The sequence below is a fragment of the Borostomias antarcticus genome (assembly GCF_949987555.1).
Source record: "Borostomias antarcticus genome assembly, chromosome: 25".
Taxonomy (NCBI): Eukaryota; Metazoa; Chordata; class Actinopteri; order Stomiiformes; family Stomiidae; genus Borostomias; species Borostomias antarcticus.
The window spans coordinates 10,307,956-10,327,955 of record NC_140258.1 but is presented as its reverse complement, the minus strand read 5'-3'; the positions used below and the strand labels follow the sequence as shown (position 1 = coordinate 10,327,955).

The window sequence follows — 20,000 nt, the reverse complement described above, 5'->3', positions numbered from 1 at the left end:
CATATTATACAACGGTTAGTTCTGGTTCTTGATTCTGATTGGCTGGAAGCCGTGTTAAAATACTTTGTAACACACACCTGGGACCGCATATCATTCCATTTTCAGTATTAATGCGCCTCCCATTTGATCCAATGCATTGTAGTTGTTGTTGTTGCTTGGCAACCCATTTGTTAGGGGAACTATTTTGCTCGGCGGAATTGAGGGAATGATGCTTCGTTTTGAATAAATGTTAATATTTTACATTGCTGTGTGTTTATTTTACACTAATAGCTGTAGTAACCGTTGTATAAAAGCAATAAACCACTCGAGGCCGTGTGTTATAGTGATTTTATAACTAACATAACTAACTAACAACGCCCCCTAGCTGTTAAAAAATCACTATAACACACGGCCTCTCGTGGTTTATTGCTTAAATAACCTCTCATTGTGATCATCCATCCAAATGATTTAAATCAGGGGTGTCAAACTCAAATACACAGTGGGCCAAAATTTAAAACTTGAACAAAGTCGCGGGCCAACATTGAACAAATGAAAATTTTAATATGGACCCAAACAAGTTTTGCTTTAACATTGAATATGCACATCACTTTCGCTTTTGGTGCGCATCAATGGTGTGCACTAACATATGTGAATACACCCTCAGACACAAGTGTTGGTGCTCCATCTGCTCAGTAGAGAAGCTTGTAAAACCCTGACTGTCCTACAGCCAGGCAGACAGACAGACAGACAGCCGGCATGCAGACAGACAGCCAGGCGGACAGGCAGGTAGACAGGCCGGCAGACAGGCCGGCAGGATTGAATGAACAGGAACAGAGCAAACACAGCGGCCGGCTAGGTCAACACAGGTGTCTCTATCACAGTGAGACGTTACATAACGTAAAGCTTCTGTTTTCTGCCTTTCTTTTCGCCATTTTTAAGAAGGGGTAACACGTTACAGTTGTAGTATGAGATTGCTATGACTACTGTCACAGAAGAGAGGGCGTTTCTGGGTCCTGTCTTGATTGACGCGCCAAAACAACAGCAGAGCATTATGGAATTTGTAGTATTAGCGGTGAATGCGCTGTATAATACTGGCGGGCCAGCTCTAGTAGTCATTTGGTATTGCCTCGCGGGCCAAATATAATTACACTGCGGGCCAAATTTGGCCCGCGGGCCAGAGTTTGACACCCCTGATTTAAATGAATGCATTTTCCAATGTCTGAATAAAATCATCCTGAGTTTTGCTAGTTTTGTGCTCCCCGATTCAAGTGGCAACCTGAGTCTTAAATCAGTCTTTTGCTCTTGAAGTTCCAGTAAAATCAAACATGTTTAATATTATCTGAAGTGTTTAGTCTTAATGCAAATGACCTGCATGATCCCAGTCTTTGCAAACTCGTATAGTCTGTAACTAAAAACTCTCGGTCTAGATATGAGAGGGTGTCAGACTTTTAAAAATCTTTTCAAAGTCATCTGTATGTTTGGAGATTGCACTTTGTCTAAATTATATAATGCTGCTGCTGTGTTTTGGGAGATTTGACTATTATAATGCATAAACGAATAACATAGATGCTGTAGAACAGATTAGAATAGCAGAACATAATCTAATCGAATAGAATAGCCTAACAAAATGAAATAAAGAGAGATCTACATTTTACAATGCTGCACAACCATGCATTTTAGAGATTGAGCTGGATTTTAGACCCTTTTGTCAGCGTCCTGCTCAAAATACGGTCCAGCGGCTATGTACAGTATGGAAGCAAATAAGTCTTAACATAAATCATAATTAGGAGACTTGTAGTCTACTTTACTATAGACTACAGCCTATTTTGTCTAACAAGCTTTATTGCTCGGCTAACAGAATCTTGGTCGGACAAGAGTAGGAATCCTACAATGTAATCCTACAATCATATTATGGGCTTTAAAATGATATGTTGTAATTTAACTGTACAATAGCTGAACGTACTTCATCGGTATCAAAACAACATCGACTTCGCCTATTTACATGAGGGCGGAATCCTGGAAAATGACACACAGAACACATTAAACACCCTTCGCGGCATCCTCTAAACTTCACAGGTTTTCACAAATGCTAACGGCGTGTTCGTGTAACCGTGAGGTGCAAACAGGAACCGAAATCTCGTCTTCAGGGTACTCCCGGGACGTTCATGCATCTTCCACCACGTGTTCGAGAGGCGCACGCTCAGACCGAACATTCACCACCACGACGGCAGTTAGCCACGCCTTACCCAGGCCTAGGAGGTCGACGGCCGGCTCGCTGCTCTGCCTGGGACTGGCCCTGGAGTCCACTTGAAGCTCCTCCCTCTTCTGGAGAAAGGACATAAGAGAGAGAGCACAGGGTTACTGGTAGTAACACTCAGGGCCATCCAGTTTCCCCCTGGCGAATCAATAACCAATAACGTTCATTCAATCCAATTCAACTGCAATCTGACGCACTGCCGAGAGTGACACACATCTGACAGAAAGGTCCTGACGGTTTGCTTCAGGTGGCGTTTGGTGCATGGGGTTGCTTAGAACTTTGAACATGACGGCATTGCTCAGCGTTTAACACTCTCACAGATTCTCAATTGGATTTAGGCCTCGACATTGACTGGACAATTCCAGGATACTGACTTTTTGGTTTTTAAGCCACTCTAGTGTGGATTTGGCTGTATGTTTTGGGTAATTGTTCTGCAGGAAAATGAATCTTCTCTCAAGTGCCAGGTTTCTAAAAGACTGCAACAGGTTTTCCTCCAGATTGCTTTGTACTTTGCTTCTTTCATTTTGCCTTCTATCTAGTCCCTGCCGCAGTGAAGCATCCCCATAGCTTCCCCACCATTATGCTTCCCAGTAGAGAAGGTGTTCTTAGGTTGATGTGTGATGTTAGGCTCGCGCCAAATATATTTACACTGTATATTTGCGCATTCCTTAGTATTCATGGAGTAGTCTTAGTTTGTGAATGCACTAACAGGGATCACCCAAGGACAGATGTGTTTATTCCTAAATCATGTGACATACTGTAGGCTACCTCAATTTATGGAGACCATTCTGACGGAATAAATTACAGTCAACTAAATTACATCCATTTTGATTCCATGTTGTAACACAATGAAATGTGAAAACATCCAAGGGGGAGGTGAATACTTTTCAAACGCACTGTATGCGTTTCAGAGATGCTATCTCACTCGCCAACTAACTGTATGTGGACGCTTCTCTCCCCGTCTCCCTGCGAGCGATAAAGTTTTAATTAGGGCCTTACCACATAAAAGCCTTAAAAATTCTTATCGCCACGCATAAGCAGGCAACAGAGAGAATTAGGATGGAGACAGACAGTCCTCAGTCAAAGGCTTGCTAACGTGGCTAGCATTATCATTCAGAGCCTGATCAGTTACTCTTGATGCTGGTTGATCTTGGCGGGAAAGAGCAGCGAAAAACCCAACTAAAGGTTTTGACAAGGGCACAGCACCAGGCGCGCCGGATTGAACCCCGTAGTCCGGGGACACTATTAAGCGGGAGTCTGGGGGTCCTCCCGATGACATTTTGAATTTCAAACGGTTTCCTGCATTCTGGTGAATTTTTATGCACTAATTTGCATAGCTGCACGAACGTACTTTGAACAGCGGTTGCTGAAAAGAGGTCAGTGACTGTTATGCTGGTCTACGCTGTCACAATGGCACTAATAAACTGCACTGCACAGCGGGAAGCACCATGGATGTAAAACAGCCTAGATCCCAACCCAACTCTTAGACAAATGCATGCTGGCTGCCCAACGGCAGCATATAAAGCCCGATCTCCAAAGACGATGCCTGGTTCATACGCGGCAGCTAAAAACAAAAACAACTTCCTGCATCAGATAACTCCAAAAGTAGTCTTTCTCTCTGGGTTGGCACTGCATTGCATTTCGTTTTCTATGACCTTTTATGTGTTTCTTGCACTTTCTCTTGATGCTTTTAATGTCTCATGTAAAGCACTTACAAATAAACTTGCCTTGCCTTGATAAAGGATCCATTGGGGCATCAATATCAAGATTATCCAAAATATTACCATGAGCATGCATTTTTCTGTTGTGCACTCCCAAGTGCATTGCCATTCTAAAACAAGGGACTAAGCATAATCTAGTGCTGAAGGCAAAGTGCAAGAATAGCAATCTAAAATACAAAAGGTGCTTAGAGGGTGGATCGTTGTAGAGAAGAGCCGTGACCGTGTCTCTATTTGTTGATCCAGCTTGCATTGAATGAATAACAAAATGTTTCTTTTTCAAACTGCTCACTGTCATTTTGGCTTTCGGCCTTCCTGCTGGTTCTGATGATCACAAAGGAGACAAGCCGACTCATATACAGTAGCGGTCGTTCTATTACCGTTATACCGGAAGTTGGCGTTCTCGCCCAAAAACATTTAATTGAAGATGAGATTCGGGGGACACTTTTTCATTGAAAGTGGGGGGACAAAAAGTCCCGGTGTCCCCCTTATTCCAGTGCCTATGCACAACACACACACACACACACAAACACAGGAATATTCATGGAGAAAATCTCCAGGCACTGCAGCAGTCAGGGGCTGTGGGGGAAGGGTTTGTTGTTTGTTTGTGTGTGGCGTTTGTGCGTGGTGTTTGAGTGTGTGTGCGTGTGTGTGTGCGTGTGTGTGTGTGCATGTGGATGGAGAACAGTGGTCTGAGTTGATTCTTGTTCTCCAGCAGTGTAAATCCAGCCTATTGATTAGCCTCGCTGTGGCTTCGCTATTGATTCACAGGCGGCTAGACCCCCGCAGCTTGTGAGTGTGATAGAGGGTGGGAGAAAGAGAGAGAGAGAGAGAGAGAGAGAGAACAGGGCAGTCAGTGTGTGTGTGTGTGTGTGTGTGTGTGTGTGTGTGTGTGTGTAATATGGTCCCCCCCCATTCCGGAGCCGCGCCAGGCTATTGTCACAATTCAGTTCGATTGCTTGGTACGTTCAATAACATTGGATAGCTTATAATCTGTCACACTGTCGTGTGAATACTACTTTAAATATGTGTTAATTCCCTTGAAATAGCTGAATGCCTTTAATAGTTTAAAGGGAGCGTTAATACCTTTAATAATTTAAAGGGATGCATTGTTCCGGCCTTTCCAAAGTTGGGTTCATATCAAACGAGTTTATAATCGGTCATATTGTCCTGTAAATGCTACTTTAAATATTTTTAATGTAAGACATCTATGATTTCACGGTACCATGATTCACGCACTACCGAGGTAGAGATACAGTATGCAATCATCACGTTAAACCCCATTTTATTATATATTTCTAAGCTTTCAAATGAAGTGCCATGCACTGAAATATGCAAATATTTGAAGATGATATGCTTCTGTGAATGTCAGTACACTTGAAATCACTAAGTAGAGAGAAAGGGCTTCAAATATTCAGAGCTGTTCATACTTCTCGCAGGACATGGATTTTGATGACAAAATATGACTATTTAGTGATCCTAAAACTGTTGCTTGTTATACTGAGTGGATTCTTCTCAAATTCAATTTTCGTAATATGAAAAAAGGAAAACAATAAAATAAAAAAAGGAAAAAGAAAGTATTTTTCCCTCTAGCGCATTTTGAGGACTCTAGACATCAGGACCAAACCTCCAGTGGCGGTCATGGCACAGGAAGGGACAGTCGGGGGAATACAGTAACAGGGTTGACCTGTGTGAGATGGGGGTAGACTGTTGTTAATCACAGGATGCTGCGCCTCTGTGTGCCCTTCACACCAGCTGCCCCATCGAGCAGATAGCCCACTGTGTGTATGTGCATCCCGTCCTGATAATTGTCAGACTATCCCCATCCAGATGTGGTGTGCACCAATTCATGATATCACACTCATAAATTCCCTATACACACATACACACACACACACACACACACATACACACACACACGCGTGCACGCACACGCACACGCACACACGCACGCACACACACGCACACACACGCACACACACGCACGCACACACACACACACACACACAAACACACACAAACACACACACACACACAAACACTTAATTTTCTATGCAGGGAACAGTGCTTGTTCTCTTTGATCATTTATTCATGAGCTTCCATTCCAATGGGAGAATGTCAGCCTTGGTGTTTAGAGGAAGGAGGGAAGGAAAGAAGGAAGGAAGGAAGGCAGGCAGGCAGGCAGGCAGGCAGGCAGGCAGGCAGGCAGGCAGGCAGGAAGGAAGGAAGGAAAAAAGGAAACTAGTTGCGAATGGAAAAGTGAGACTTCATTCAAAGCTGTCAAAAGGGCCATAAAATTGAGTTCGAATATATTCAAATTAATTTAGTAGAGATCGAACGATATTCGAATTTGTATGTATTTTAATATTGTACTGTGAACACTACCCCTCGCTGAGGTGTTAACTTTCATCTTTCGATAAGGTGCTGAGGTCTGGATTATTGGATTATTGACCGTAAATAAATTGTAGCCTATAAATGTTTAGCCTACTTATTCAATAACCTACAAGGGACAGCGATAAATAATATTATGTATTAATATTACAATATTCAAACTCTCAAATTTAGGTTCAAACTTAAGATATTCACATTTTTTTCGAACTTCGATTTATTATTTTTTTGACAGCCCTAGTCAGTAGGAGTTGGTTAGGAGGAGGAGATTCTCAATATCTTATTAAGGGAGCAGGGGGACAGTAGGATAATACAGACATAAAGACCAGTCTCACCCTAACCCTCTCCCCCACCTCTCTGTCCCCCTACCTCTGTCCTTCTCCTCTCTGTCCCTCTACCTCTGTCCTTCTCCTCTCTGTCCCTCTACCTCTGTCCCTCTACCTCCACCTCTGTCCTTCTCCTCTCTGTCCCTCTACCTCTGTCCCTCTCCTCTGTCCCTCTACCTCCACCTCTGTCCTTCTCCTCTGTCCTTCTCCTCTCTGTCCCTCTACCTCCACCTCTCTGTCCTTCTCCTCTCTGTCCCTCTACCTCTGTCCTTCTCCTCTCTGTCCTTCTCCTCTGTCCCTCTACCTCCACCTCTGTCCCTCTCCTCTGTCCTTCTCCTCTCTGTCCCCCTACCTCCACCTCTGTCCCTCTACCTCTGTCCTTCTCCTCTCTGTCCCTCTACCTCCACCTCTGTCCCTCTACCTCCACCTCTGTCCCCCTACCTCTGTCCCTCTCCTCTCTGTCCTTCTCCTCTCTGTCCTTCTCCTCTCTGTCCCTCTACCTCCACCTCTGTCCCTCTACCTCTGTCCTTCTCCTCTCTGTCCCTCTACCTCCACCTCTGTCCCTCTACCTCCACCTCTGTCCCTCTACCTCCACCTCTGTCCCTCTACCTCCACCTCTGTCCCTCTCCTCTGTCCCTCTACCTCCACCTCTGTCCCTCTCCTCTGTCCCTCTCCTCTGTCCCTCTACCTCTGTCCTTCTCCTCTCTGTCCCTCTCCTCTGTCCCTCTACCTCCACCTCTGTCCTTCTCCACTCTGTCCCTCTACCTCCACCTCTGTCCTTCTCCTCTGTCCCCCTACCTCCATCTCTGTCCCTCTCCTCTGTCTCTCTACCTCCACCTCTGTCCTTCTCCTCTCTGTCCCTCTCCTCTCTGTCCCTCTACCTCCACCTCTGTCCTTCTCCTCTCTGTCCCTCTACCTCTGTCCCTCTCCTCTGTCCCTCCACCTCCACCTCTGTCCTTCTCCTCTCTGTCCCTCTACATCCACCTCTGTCCTTCTCCTCTCTGTCCCTCTACATCCACCTCTGTCCTTCTCCTCTCTGTCCCTCTACATCCACCTCTGTCCTTCTCCTCTCTGTCCCTCTCCTCTGTCCCTCTACCTCCACCTCTGTCCCTCTACCTCCATCTCTGTCCTTCTCCTCTCAGTCCCTGACCAAGGCATCCAGCGCAGTTTGGCCATGAATGTCCATGATACTGGCCTCTTCTATGCAAGACGCAGCTATTTGAATTCCATCCAAACAGGATGATGACTTCCGAATGAAATTAAAATTAAATTGAAAATGTGAATTAAATCTGTTTATTTGTCACAGAGCAATTGACACACCAACACACACGCTCGTAATGAGCAGCGACACAGAACACACACACACACACACTCCCCCTCCACCCTCTCCATCCTTCTTCACCTTGAGCTTCAAGCTTCAGCTGTTTCAAGAGGAGCAATTAGTCTAAAAGCCCTCTCCCCCCCCCCCCACCCACCCATGATTCCTCATCCTCCCGAGCCCTGTAACCAGATTTGGTGTTTTGGAGTGCTACATGCAGCTGTTTCATGTGTATGGGTGGTGTGTTTCTCTCTTAGTGTTGTGTAGAGCTATGCAGTGTGTGTGTGTGTGTGTGTGTGTGCGTGTGAGTGTGTGTTTGTGTGTGTGTTTTGTGTGTGCGCGCGCAGGAGTGAAGAAGGCTGTCGAAGACTGTGTTGAATGATGAGTGGGTCAGTGAGACAGAGAGAGAGACAGACACAGAGAGAGAGAGAGAGAGAGAGAGAGAGAGAGAGAGAGACAGACAGACAGACAGAGAGAGAGAGAGAGAGAGAGAGAGACTGGGCTGGGAGGGGTCAGCATGTTTCCTCCCTATTCCTCCTTGAGATTAAGCAGCTTTCAGCGCGTCAGCACTCTCACTAAAACACACATGTACTGGACAGACTACACTCACTCAAACACACATGTACTGGACACACTCACTCAAACACACATGTACTGGACACACTACACTCACTAAAACACACATGTACTGGACACACTACACTCACTAAAACACACATGTACTGGACAGACTACACTCACTCAAACACACATGTACTGGACAGACTACACTCACTAAACACACATGTACTAGACACACTCACTCAAACACACATGTACTAGACAGACTACACACTAAAACACACATGTACTGGACAGACTACACTCACTCAAACACACACGTACTAGACACACTCACTCAAACACACATGTACTGGACACACTACACTCACTCAAACACACATGTACTAGACAGACTGCACTCACTAAACACACATGTACTAGACAGACTACACTCACTCAAACACACATGTACTAGACAGACTACACTCACTCAAACACACATGTACTGGATAGACTACACTCACTAAACACACATGTACTGGACACACTCACTAAAACACACATGTACTAGACACACTACACTCACTAAAACACACATGTACTGGACAGACTACACTCACTCAAACACACATGTACTAGACAGACTACACTCACTAAACACACATGTACTAGACAGACTACACTCACTAAAACACACATGTACTGAACAGACTACACTCACTCAAACACACATGTACTGGACACACTACACTCACTAAACACACATGTACACACTACACTCACTCAAACACACATGTACTGGACAGACTACACTCACTCAAACACACATGTACTGGACAGACTACACTCACTCAAACACACATGTACTGGACAGACTACACTCACTCAAACACACATGTACTGGACAGACTACACTCACTAAACACACATGTACTGGACAGACTACACTCACTCAAACACACATGTACTAGACAGACTACACTCACTCAAACACACATGTACTGGACACACTCACTAAACACACATGTACTAGACAGACTACACTCACTCAAACACACATGTACTAGACACACTACACTCACTAAAACACACATGTACTAGACACACTACACTCACTCAAACACACATGTACTAGACAGACTACACTCACTAAACACACATGTACTAGACAGACTACACTCACTCAAACACACATGAACTGGACAGACTAGTCCAAAAAAAAAGCCTCAATGCAGAACATTCAATCCCCCAGAGACATTAACACATGAAATGGAGGCTGCATCCCAATGGCTCTAACACAGTCATCTAACCCCTGAAGAGTTTTTCATGGAAAGGAAAGCAAAAGACCAATTAACAATTAAAATAGATCAAGAGGATATAGAGGAAATCAGTGATTTTAAATTTCCTAGGTGTCGTTTTAGACTCCAAACTCAATTTGATAAACACGTTAAAAAGCTATGAAAGACTATAAAGACAAATCTGAACAGTTATGTAATGATACGACATTACATAAAGTACCTCTTAAGGCCGCTCAACTGTTCATGCATGAATGGTATTTTCCATTGTGTTACTGTATGGGGGGCCAGGCTTTACAGTCAACTGTCAAACCCATCACATCACTATACAGACAAGTAAAAAATAATAGATCAAAATAATGGATCAAAAACAAATGAAATGGCACCACTGTAAAATTCTGAAAAAGTACAAATAGCTCAGTTATGACAGCTTCATCAAGTACGCTTTTAGCAAACATGTTGTTTTAATGTGTGAATAATCCCACCCCAGCTGTACATATGTGACAAAGGGAAACGTTTTTGGAATGAACGACACAGTAGAGCTTTTGCCCATCTGTAGCATGATGGGTGCGTCGGAGAGAACCAATGATCCACTTTAGTAGAGAGAAAGAACTCCCACACACTGTCCTCTTCACTTGCAGTCAATCAATTTATCACAATGTTTTGGGCGTCTGCCCTTCATCAGCTTGTCTTGGAGCGACACTCATTTAAATAGGTTGGTAGACCGACATGGACCGATCGGTACGCGCTTCTATCACTCATTAAGCATAAAATTAAAGCGAAAGACCAAACAATAGATCATAATAAATGATGACAGAGTAAAGTAGCCTGATGCCTGCAATAAAAACGCAAACTGATCTGAAAATGTTTAATGAAAAGATGAAACGCCGGCTACAACAAACCAAACCTGCAATCATCAATCACTGATCTTGCACGTGTGCATGCACATATGCACATGTTCACACAGATAGAGGAAGACACAAACTCATAAAGACAATGCGCATGCATGCACACGGACACACGGACACACACACACAAACCTATAAACCACATACACATATATTGCCATAAATAACTGAACATACACAGGTGTTACACACTTTCGTGCACATATACAATACACATACGTACACAACACATGCAAATGACTAATGTGATGCAATTATTGTATGATCCTCACTTACTATGTGCTCACTTCACTGTAACTAACATATTTCTGGTAATGATGATATGCCTAATCAGGGACAGGGGTTGCAAATTAGCCTTGGCTAGAAATCCTACAGTACATGCAACATATGTTACCCTTGTGGGATCTGGCTGATATCTGGTAGATATATTTTGTGACTACTTAGAATTGCAGGTTACCTAGGCCAGTCACGTGTCAGCGTGTAAGCATCTTTATCTGTGTTTAAGCAGGGGCACACAGCGGGCCACCCTCCCCCCCGCGTGCTCTATCTGGGCGGTTGGCGCATAAACAAGGTCACGATTGACAAACATGCAGAGGGACCAGGGGAGTTGACTGAAGGGAAAGATAGGAATGCAGCAGTCTGTGTCAGTGAATCCTTTGTCACACAGGCTGCATCCGTCGAGAGCTGAGACAGACGGAAGGGACACTCGCTGTTTGAATCAAATAAACTTCAATCCTGTGAAGGACCAACTGCGTCCATGTTGAAACGTCGTTTAACCAGAAGACCTCATATTGTGATGGGTTGTAGCAACGTTATTTTATTGTTGGAACGAACACGATGCAGTCAATAAACATGTCAACAGACAGTTTTCATCAAACCAAAAAGCCGACACCCTACATGTTATTGTAACCCCTTACAATGGTTTATGTATTGTACCTGACAAATAAACTAATGAATAAATAAAAATACAAATCACTAAATGTTTCTGTGCGCGCACGCACGCACGCACGCACGCACGCACGCACGCACGCACGCACGCACACACAGCATCCTCAAATGTTTCCTGAATCCTATCCCATCGACAGCAGGAGTGGGGCTGATAAGCAGAAGTGAGTAGCATCTATAAGCCCCAACTTCAAATCCACAAGGTCTCACACAGAATCACACTGCCTCACACACACGCGCGCACACACACACACACACACACACACACACACACACGCGCACACACACGCGCACACACACACACACACACAGACACACACACGCGCACACACACACACAGACACACACACACACAAACATCAATGAATCTGATTCAGCAGACCTGCTTTCTAAGTCCCATCATAATTTTCCTCCAGTTTGGGGTTCTGACCGTGCTGGGTTGGGTCACTCACACACACACTGGCTGAGTCATGAAACCTCACTATAAAACAGGTTGTTTGTATCACGGATGCTGATTGGCTGAGACCTCATTCTACAGTGCCAATATTCATGATATACTCACAGCTAAATAGAATGTTCATACCATATCAGTGCGTGGTGACCTCTTTTGACCTCTTGCAAGGGGATTTAAATGAGTGGCTTGAATTGACTGACGCTAGCTAACTAACGTTACCTTACTTGTTTTCAAGAAACTCTCTGCCTTCAGCTTCAACTTGCTAACACAACAGTGCTAGCCACATAGATTACTGTTGGGTCAAGCTAACGTCTTCCTGTCAAGATCAGGATCAAGTCATGTACAATGTATTTAATTCCAAATGAATGAATATGAATCCTTTTAGACCATGCCAGCAAAACAGACTTTTGATGATTTTTTTTTATAAAAGTGCATATCCGAAGAAGAGGTCCGCTTCCTCCTACACATGCCCTGTTGGAGATAAGGGGGCTTTTAGTTTCTAGGGCTAAGGGGGCATATCTGGCCTGATTAACATTGTGAAAAGCCAGGTGGAGGTGCTTGGCCTCTCTCCCCTGCCTCCCCTCGGTCCACCCAGCACCTCACCTGGATTTTCACAATGTTATTCAGGCCAGATATGCCCCCTTAGCCCTAGAAACTAAAAGGAATGGGACACACTACCCTACGCGTGAACGCACAAAATGTAGGGGTAGGGCCGAGGGCTAGGGCTAAGGGGGGGGATTGGGATTGGGCCTAAATGTCGACATGTTACTGTAGGGCTTTAAAGAGGCTTGTGATCTTCCTATATCCAGGACAGTATGATTGAGGTAATCATTAAAATGAAATGTGCCGTTTTACACAATAATGCTCAGTTTCATCGTCTTTGACGAGATGAGGCTCACGCGTGCCAATAATGCAGGCCTGCTTCCGGCGGCTGCCATGACTACCGTAAGGAAGGTGAGTGCAGTGGTCACACAGCATCTAGCTTTAATATAAGTGTCAGACCATATTATAGTTAGGGCTACAAATATTGCTAAACTTGCTAGATTGTTTGCCGTACAATCATCTGCCCTCAGATTTTTTTGGGCTGAAAATGAAATTACATTAAAGTGAATCTCTGTTTTGCTATGACTGTTCAGATAGCCCAAAGCATTTAATTTTCACCTCCTGCAAAGATAATGTATGTTAACTTAATGTATGTGTATTTAATCTAATGTATCTCCACAGATCCCAGATTTGTTCCTGATTCTGTTTGTGGCTTGAGGGTCTGGTTTCCTACATGTTTACCTCTGCCCCAGCGACAGCTTCTTCTTCATCGTTTGGGTTAGTTGGTGCGGTCCTCTCCCCCCCAGGCTCGGGGTCGAAGGGCTATATTTTTACCACCCCGAGTCTGGGTGAGGGGTCACCCGGGCTATATATCCGGGCACACCTCCAGGAGCCATGTCACCGTTTCGTCATCCACGACCGTCAGGCCACGCATTCCGTTGGGTGACCGATATATCTCAAACCACGGCGACAGCTGGGCGATGTTTTCATGTGTACATCTGTACGTCTATCAGCAAAAACTACTACACCAATTTTCACAAAATGCATTCAGGGGCAGAGGTCTGTGCTCTCTGAGAACGATTTCTAGTTTTAGGTTGCAATTTAAAAAGCAATATACTGTATGGCACTTTTAAAAGTCATAAAAGCTGTAAACATACACTGCACACCCTAAATGACTTCAGACCAGGTACAGTATAGTGAGAACCACTAGAGAAGCACTAATCCAATAGATGCACCATTTTTTCTGACAGAGAGGAAACTGGGGAAAAGGTTTCTGGCATATGCTCAGCCCAGGGAACTCTCTAATTGAATTGAGCAACAACTTGCAGCTGCTTAATTAAAATTTGAATATTTGATCCATATGCCGGGACGAATATGACGAGTCACTTACAGCAGAAATTGCCACAGCAGTTTTCTCAGCCAACCCTGTGGATAAATCTATAGAAAGCAGTGGCCCCTTGAGTACTGTACCTCATATCAGCGCTGACATTAATACAACACTTATTTAGAGTTGTGGAGCCAGATACATCTCTTGGATGCAAAGTGAATCACACATATTTTAAGTAGGGAACATACAGTATATTTGAGAAGATCTTACAAAATCATAGGAGACAGTGGCAGATTCAACCTGATCAGTGTTATGAATATAAGGCGCTCAAGATGGTATCCATTTTCAAGAGAACTTAAAGGAGTAGTAAAGGGAAAATGCATGTTTAGCCCTGTTTTAAGGTTACTTATGATCATATACAATGGTTCAGATCAAAACGTCGACAAAACTAGCACTTTTGAGAAAGTCTGATAAATGCTCTACCACCGTTTTGGTCATACAATGGATGTGGGTGGGCACCGTGAAAAATCATTCAAAAAACATGTTAAACTCTCGATTTCAAAGACAAGAAGCTCACACAGCCTTGGATTCTGTAGCACCTATTAAACTGAAAAGGATCACAGCCAATCATAAAGCTCCATGGCGAAATGAGGAAACAAATCAACTAAAGAGAACCTGCAGAAGATCTGAGCGTATATGGCAAAAGACCAAGCTACAGGTCCACCATGATATTCTCAAAGAACATCTCTCTGCCTTTAATAAAGCAATAAGATATGCAAGGAAAGACCACTTCTCAAAATTGATATCTATCAACCGAAATAATTCAAGAGTGCTCTTCTCAACAATTGATAGCCTAATAAACCCTGCCGTAAAAACACCAGATAACCTGCTCTCTACCTCCAAATGTGAGGAATTTGCAGCTTACTTCAGAGATAAGATCATGAATATTAGAAGGAATATCACCCAGGAAAGGCTATGCATCCCGTTCACAGATCCTCTTCCTCCATGTAATGGACACATGAGCTTGTTTACACTGATGGACACAGAAATGTTGCGAAAAGTAGTATCCAAACTCAAATCCTCCACATGCCTGCTGGATCCCATCCCCACCGATTTTTTCAAAACTATTTTTGACTCTGTAGCCTATTGTCAATGACTCCCCATCTACAGGTGTCTTCCCACCAATACTTAAAACTGCCACGCACGTCATGCACATACTGCATTCTTCACCATGAACCAGATCCTCAAATTTAGAATACAACCCCCCCACCCCCACCACACACACACCTCACCACAACCCTGTATCATTATGACAGACCACATTCACGGAGACACACTCTCATTCTGTCCAATGTACCATTGAGTGAATAATTACAAATGCATAAAGACACAGTAAGAAAACAGTGTAAACATCTATCAACATAATACATGGTCCCCAGCGGGTTCCTCTTACTCAGTCCTTCACCCCCCCCCCCCCCCCCACACCCCCTTCTACCTCACACTCTCCATCCAACTCCATTTCCTCTTACCTTCTCAGAGGAGCTTGGTATATCCTTCTCTCTCTTCTTCTCCTCTTTCTTCTTCTCTCGTTCCTTCTATTGGAAAAAGACGAGAGAAGGTTACCGGCACGCAGGCCAAGTGACACACGGATACACTCGGAGACGTCGAAGGCACTCTCCAAACACAGAAACACACTCTCCAAACACAGAAACACACTCTCCAAACACAGAAACACACTCTCCAAACACAGAAACACACTCTCCAAACACAGAAACACACTCTCCAAACACAGAAACACAAACGGAACACGGATCCTAAATCTGACACAAACGGAACACGGATCCTAAATCTGACGCGAGAGGGAAACTACAGCACACACACACACACACACACGTGTTCACACACACAGTGCACACCTGTTTCAGATCATCTCCTACCGACTCACACAACAGCTCTCTCTGATATCACACTCCTATATGTCCCTACAGTGCACGCACGCACGCACGCACGCACGCACGCACGCACACAGAAGTGCATCCTTGTCAACAATGCACAGGGAGGTAGTTTAGTAACTTAACGGATAAGGGTGGAAGTTTGTGAAAACTGAGGACTGATAACACAAGCTATTCTGTTTTTAACTGGGTTTGAATAGAACAAAGAGCTACATTTGGACGGTGCGACTATGCGAAAAGGCACGGGGAAGCAACACGGCACATCACAGCGCGGAAGACGGCACAGCGCGGCAACAGCGTCAGAACACCGGGTGGCAAGGCACGGTGGGAACCTCCTGTCTGCTGTTCTCCGTAGCCGGCGCAGAGGGAGAGGAGGCGGGCTGGGGGCCAGCCTCGCAGGACCTCTGAGGAGAGACAGGCAGAGGGGAGGAAGATGAATGTTGGGGAGGGAGGAGACGGGAGAGAAGGGGAGGCAGAGAGAGAGAGAGAAGGAATTGAGGAACAAAGAGAGGGATGTGCAGGGAAGAGAACACAGCGTGGGATATGGATTGGAAGAGAGAGATGAAAGAGGGAGAGAAAAGAGAGAGGGAAACAGGGAGGGGTGTCAGATGAGGAGAGGAGGATTACTAGGCAGCACTGGTCTAAGCCTGGGTTTTACTATCCAGCCTGAGAAAGATAGAGGCACACACACACACTGCAAACACGCAATGCGGACACCTAATGAAATTTGAAGCATACACATAGCATGTACACAGCCAAACGTACGCACACCTTGACTGGAAGACTGGCAGTGGTCCGACATTGACCGTGTGTGTGCGTGTGTGTGCGTGTGTGTGTGTGTGTGTGTGTGTGCCCACAAAGCCACTTTTCCGCAGGGCCATGTTCTTATACTGTATGATCACCTTGGTGACAGTGACTCTCAGCCCGATTGGGCGGAACAAAGAGCCTCAGAGTTCGGGAGAGAGACCATGAGAGAGACAAACGGGGAGGAAGAGAAACGGGATTCAAGAAAACATCTGGGATGAACAAACAGAAATGCACAGGACAGATCTTCAGGGCGCCGCTACCTCGCCAATGTTGCGTGCGTAGGTTGGTTTACATTGGTAGCTAACATTTAGTTAGAGAGATTAAAGATGCTTCACAGAGCATTATCAAAATAAATGGGTATGTCCAAGTTGAATGTTTTTTTTTTTTTAATTGGGTGGTTGACATGAAGTGGCTTTTTTGTGGACCGCAAGGTCAATATCTTCATGTATTTTCATTAAAAACGAACTAAAATGGTCGTTGTACTCGACCTGGACAATGCACATACAGTACTCCTACATGGTATTGGTATCGCTTTTTAGTCATTTTCAACAAAGTGAAAAATGTCCTATCTGTGTGCTTTTTGTCTTTGGTGTGACACCATTTACAAATAAACATACATGTACATAAAATAATATATTCAGCTTTTAATAATAAATGAGAACAGATTCCAGTGAGGTCAAATGCTGAATGTTTGATATTCACCACACATTGTCCTACAGTAGTTCTTATGTTGTGACAGACTTTTCCTGCAGTGTGTTACTGTGGGTGCAGGGTATTGAAACAGTAGGTTTCACCCCGAAATTACCTTTCACACCAGATGACAAAACTGGAAGACATTGTCACTCCACTGCATATTATCTCTGAAGTAGTTCATGAGGTTTTAAGTTGAATTGAATGTCATATTATTTCATTATGTTTTCTGATCCATTTCTTTCCATCCCAAAGATGTTCTATTTTATTTTTTTAAACGGAGAGGGGGAAATATCCGTTTTTGTAAATACCCGTGTATGTGTAAACGAAGTCTTAGCTATAACAACAACATCTGCAGAGAAGGCTGCACCACTTTCAAAACCTGGGTTTCTATCCCCCTCCTCTCCTCTCTCTGACTCAGTCTCTCTTCTCATCTCTCTTTCCCTCTCCCAAAATATCTGATCGATAGAACACACATGAAGCACGTCTCTTTCCTCAGAGGACTTGAGAGAGCTCTCTTTCTTTAGACTCCTCCACTGTTACTCATCAAATGACACTTTCAATTGTGTCTCGTTGAAAAGACAAGGCGGCCTGGAGCAGCTCTGAATTCTGGGTATTCTCAGTTTGTTTTTTCTCCTTCTTCTCTTACATTGACTTCACAGAGAGGCAGACCGAGCACTAACAGGAACATTTAGAGTGAAGTGCGGGACAGAGAGAGACATATATAGAGAGCAGGGGGTGGGGGTGGGGATGTGAGGAGACAGTGAGTGGTTGAGCCAGGGGACAGAGAGCCAGTGAGGGGGAGGAACGGCTACTGCCGAGTTGTGATGTCGGCTCGCAGACAGAGGTGGCGTTTTCAATCCTGTTTCCCGATGAGGGGGCGTGACCTACCTGACTTACTAGTTTACATCTAGTGGTACGAGCGAGGCGGCTGGCTGGTTTTTGGTCACCCTTTCCCAGTACCCCCGCCCATCAAAGCGCTACTGCAACTGCACCGCAACCCAGAGAGATGCAGGTAGCCTTCAATTAAAGTGCACCCAACCATTGTTATATTTGATTTGACCGTAACCTTAAACCTGCAGTTTACAAAGTCTACAAAAATGTCTCCGCAGTCACCGGACCTGATGTAGGTCTCTACCTCAGGTTGGGTATATCTCTCTTCTCGTTCTACGTCGGTCTCTTAAGTCTAAACCGCTGGGCCAAACCATGGCTCTCCAAACGGCCTGGTTTATTTGTGATGTCCGTTGTCTGGTACTATTGCTATTAAGTGACACTGACACAATGTGACAGGTGAGCGCATTGCGCTACGCTGGCGCCCGCGCACACAGGCACTGCAACGGGTAGAACAATGGGCTCACGCACGGACCGTTACTTCAGATGTGCTCGTACCCACAATGCACCATTGTTAGCAGTGATGGATGTTGGCGGGCGTACAAGGGTACTGTTCTCCCAATGTGGCACATGGGGCACACACACACACACACACACACACACACCCTTGCAATTCACCAACCTCACACACCTCCCTGTACACACAATCAAACACACACCAACACAAAAAAACACGTAGACACCCACCCACACGATATTAAAAAAACAACTTCAACCCAACCCAAACCACTATGCTTTAGAAATGCTTTTCTACCCCCTACCCTGTCCATCTGCACCCAACTACTTAGAAAGTGATAATGAGGTGTTTTTTTAATAACTCATTTGCATATAAAAGCCAGCGCCTGAGAGGGTGGTGGGAACAGATCCTAGATTAGAGTCTCACCACTCCCAGGGCCTGACGGAGGCAGGGGGAGACTGCATCACCAGCAGATGTTTACATTCACCACTACTGTGTGTGTGTCCTGCCTCTGACAGCTGTGCTGTGTGCCGTGTTGCACACGCACAGACCCACAACGGCGCGTTCACAAATGTGTCCCACACGCAGACATACGCACACACACACACACACACAGGCTATGCTGATAAGACTGCAATAAGGAGTCGGGGCAGGGACTTACAGGAGCTGTGCTGAGACCGTTCTTCTCGTAGTATTTCTTCCTCTCGTACTTATCCCGGATGAATAACTCTACAGCTCTGAGATCAGGATTCAGGAAGAAAACAAGGGTTTCACGCACGCACACACACACACACATATTGCTTAACAAACAAGCAACCAAACAAACTGACATATAATGTGCACACAATAGCACTGGTGTTAGTGTATTTGCACGTAGATTCAACTCCGATCACCGCAACAGTGGAGGACCTGGAGGATCCGGGCGAGCGAGGGGGTCGTAGGGGAGAGAGAGACTGAGAGAAGATGGGAGGTTTGGTTTGCTTTTCTAGCCCGCGTTTATCAAGGCAAGTTGAATGAGAACATATTATATACCGTTTTCTCTTTTGGGCGAAGAGGTGGAGGAGAAAAAAGGCCAAACGGAGAGAGTGAGGAACGAACCACAGCACCAAGTGAAAGGGCAGGGAGCTGCACAGACCCTGAGGAGAGAGTGTGTGTGTGTGTGTGTGTGTGTGTGTGTGTGTTGCTCAGGTCTTGTAAGTCCA

The 20,000-nt window shown here is 44.9% G+C and overlaps 1 protein-coding gene across 2 annotated transcripts in view; it reads right to left on the bottom strand.

The window, feature by feature from the left end:
• Positions 1-20,000, bottom strand: part of LOC311325995 (stromal membrane-associated protein 1-like) — a 42,259-nt gene that overhangs the window by 11,446 nt on the left and 10,813 nt on the right. For both annotated transcript variants that reach the window (XM_084458817.1, XM_084458818.1), the window contains exons 4-6: positions 19,460-19,535; positions 15,531-15,596; positions 2,226-2,304 (exon numbers count right to left, since the gene is read on the bottom strand). In XM_084458817.1, coding sequence (XP_084314943.1) covers positions 2,226-2,304; positions 15,531-15,596; positions 19,460-19,535 — 221 coding nt within the window. The remainder of the gene's footprint in view (positions 1-2,225; positions 2,305-15,530; positions 15,597-19,459; positions 19,536-20,000) is intronic.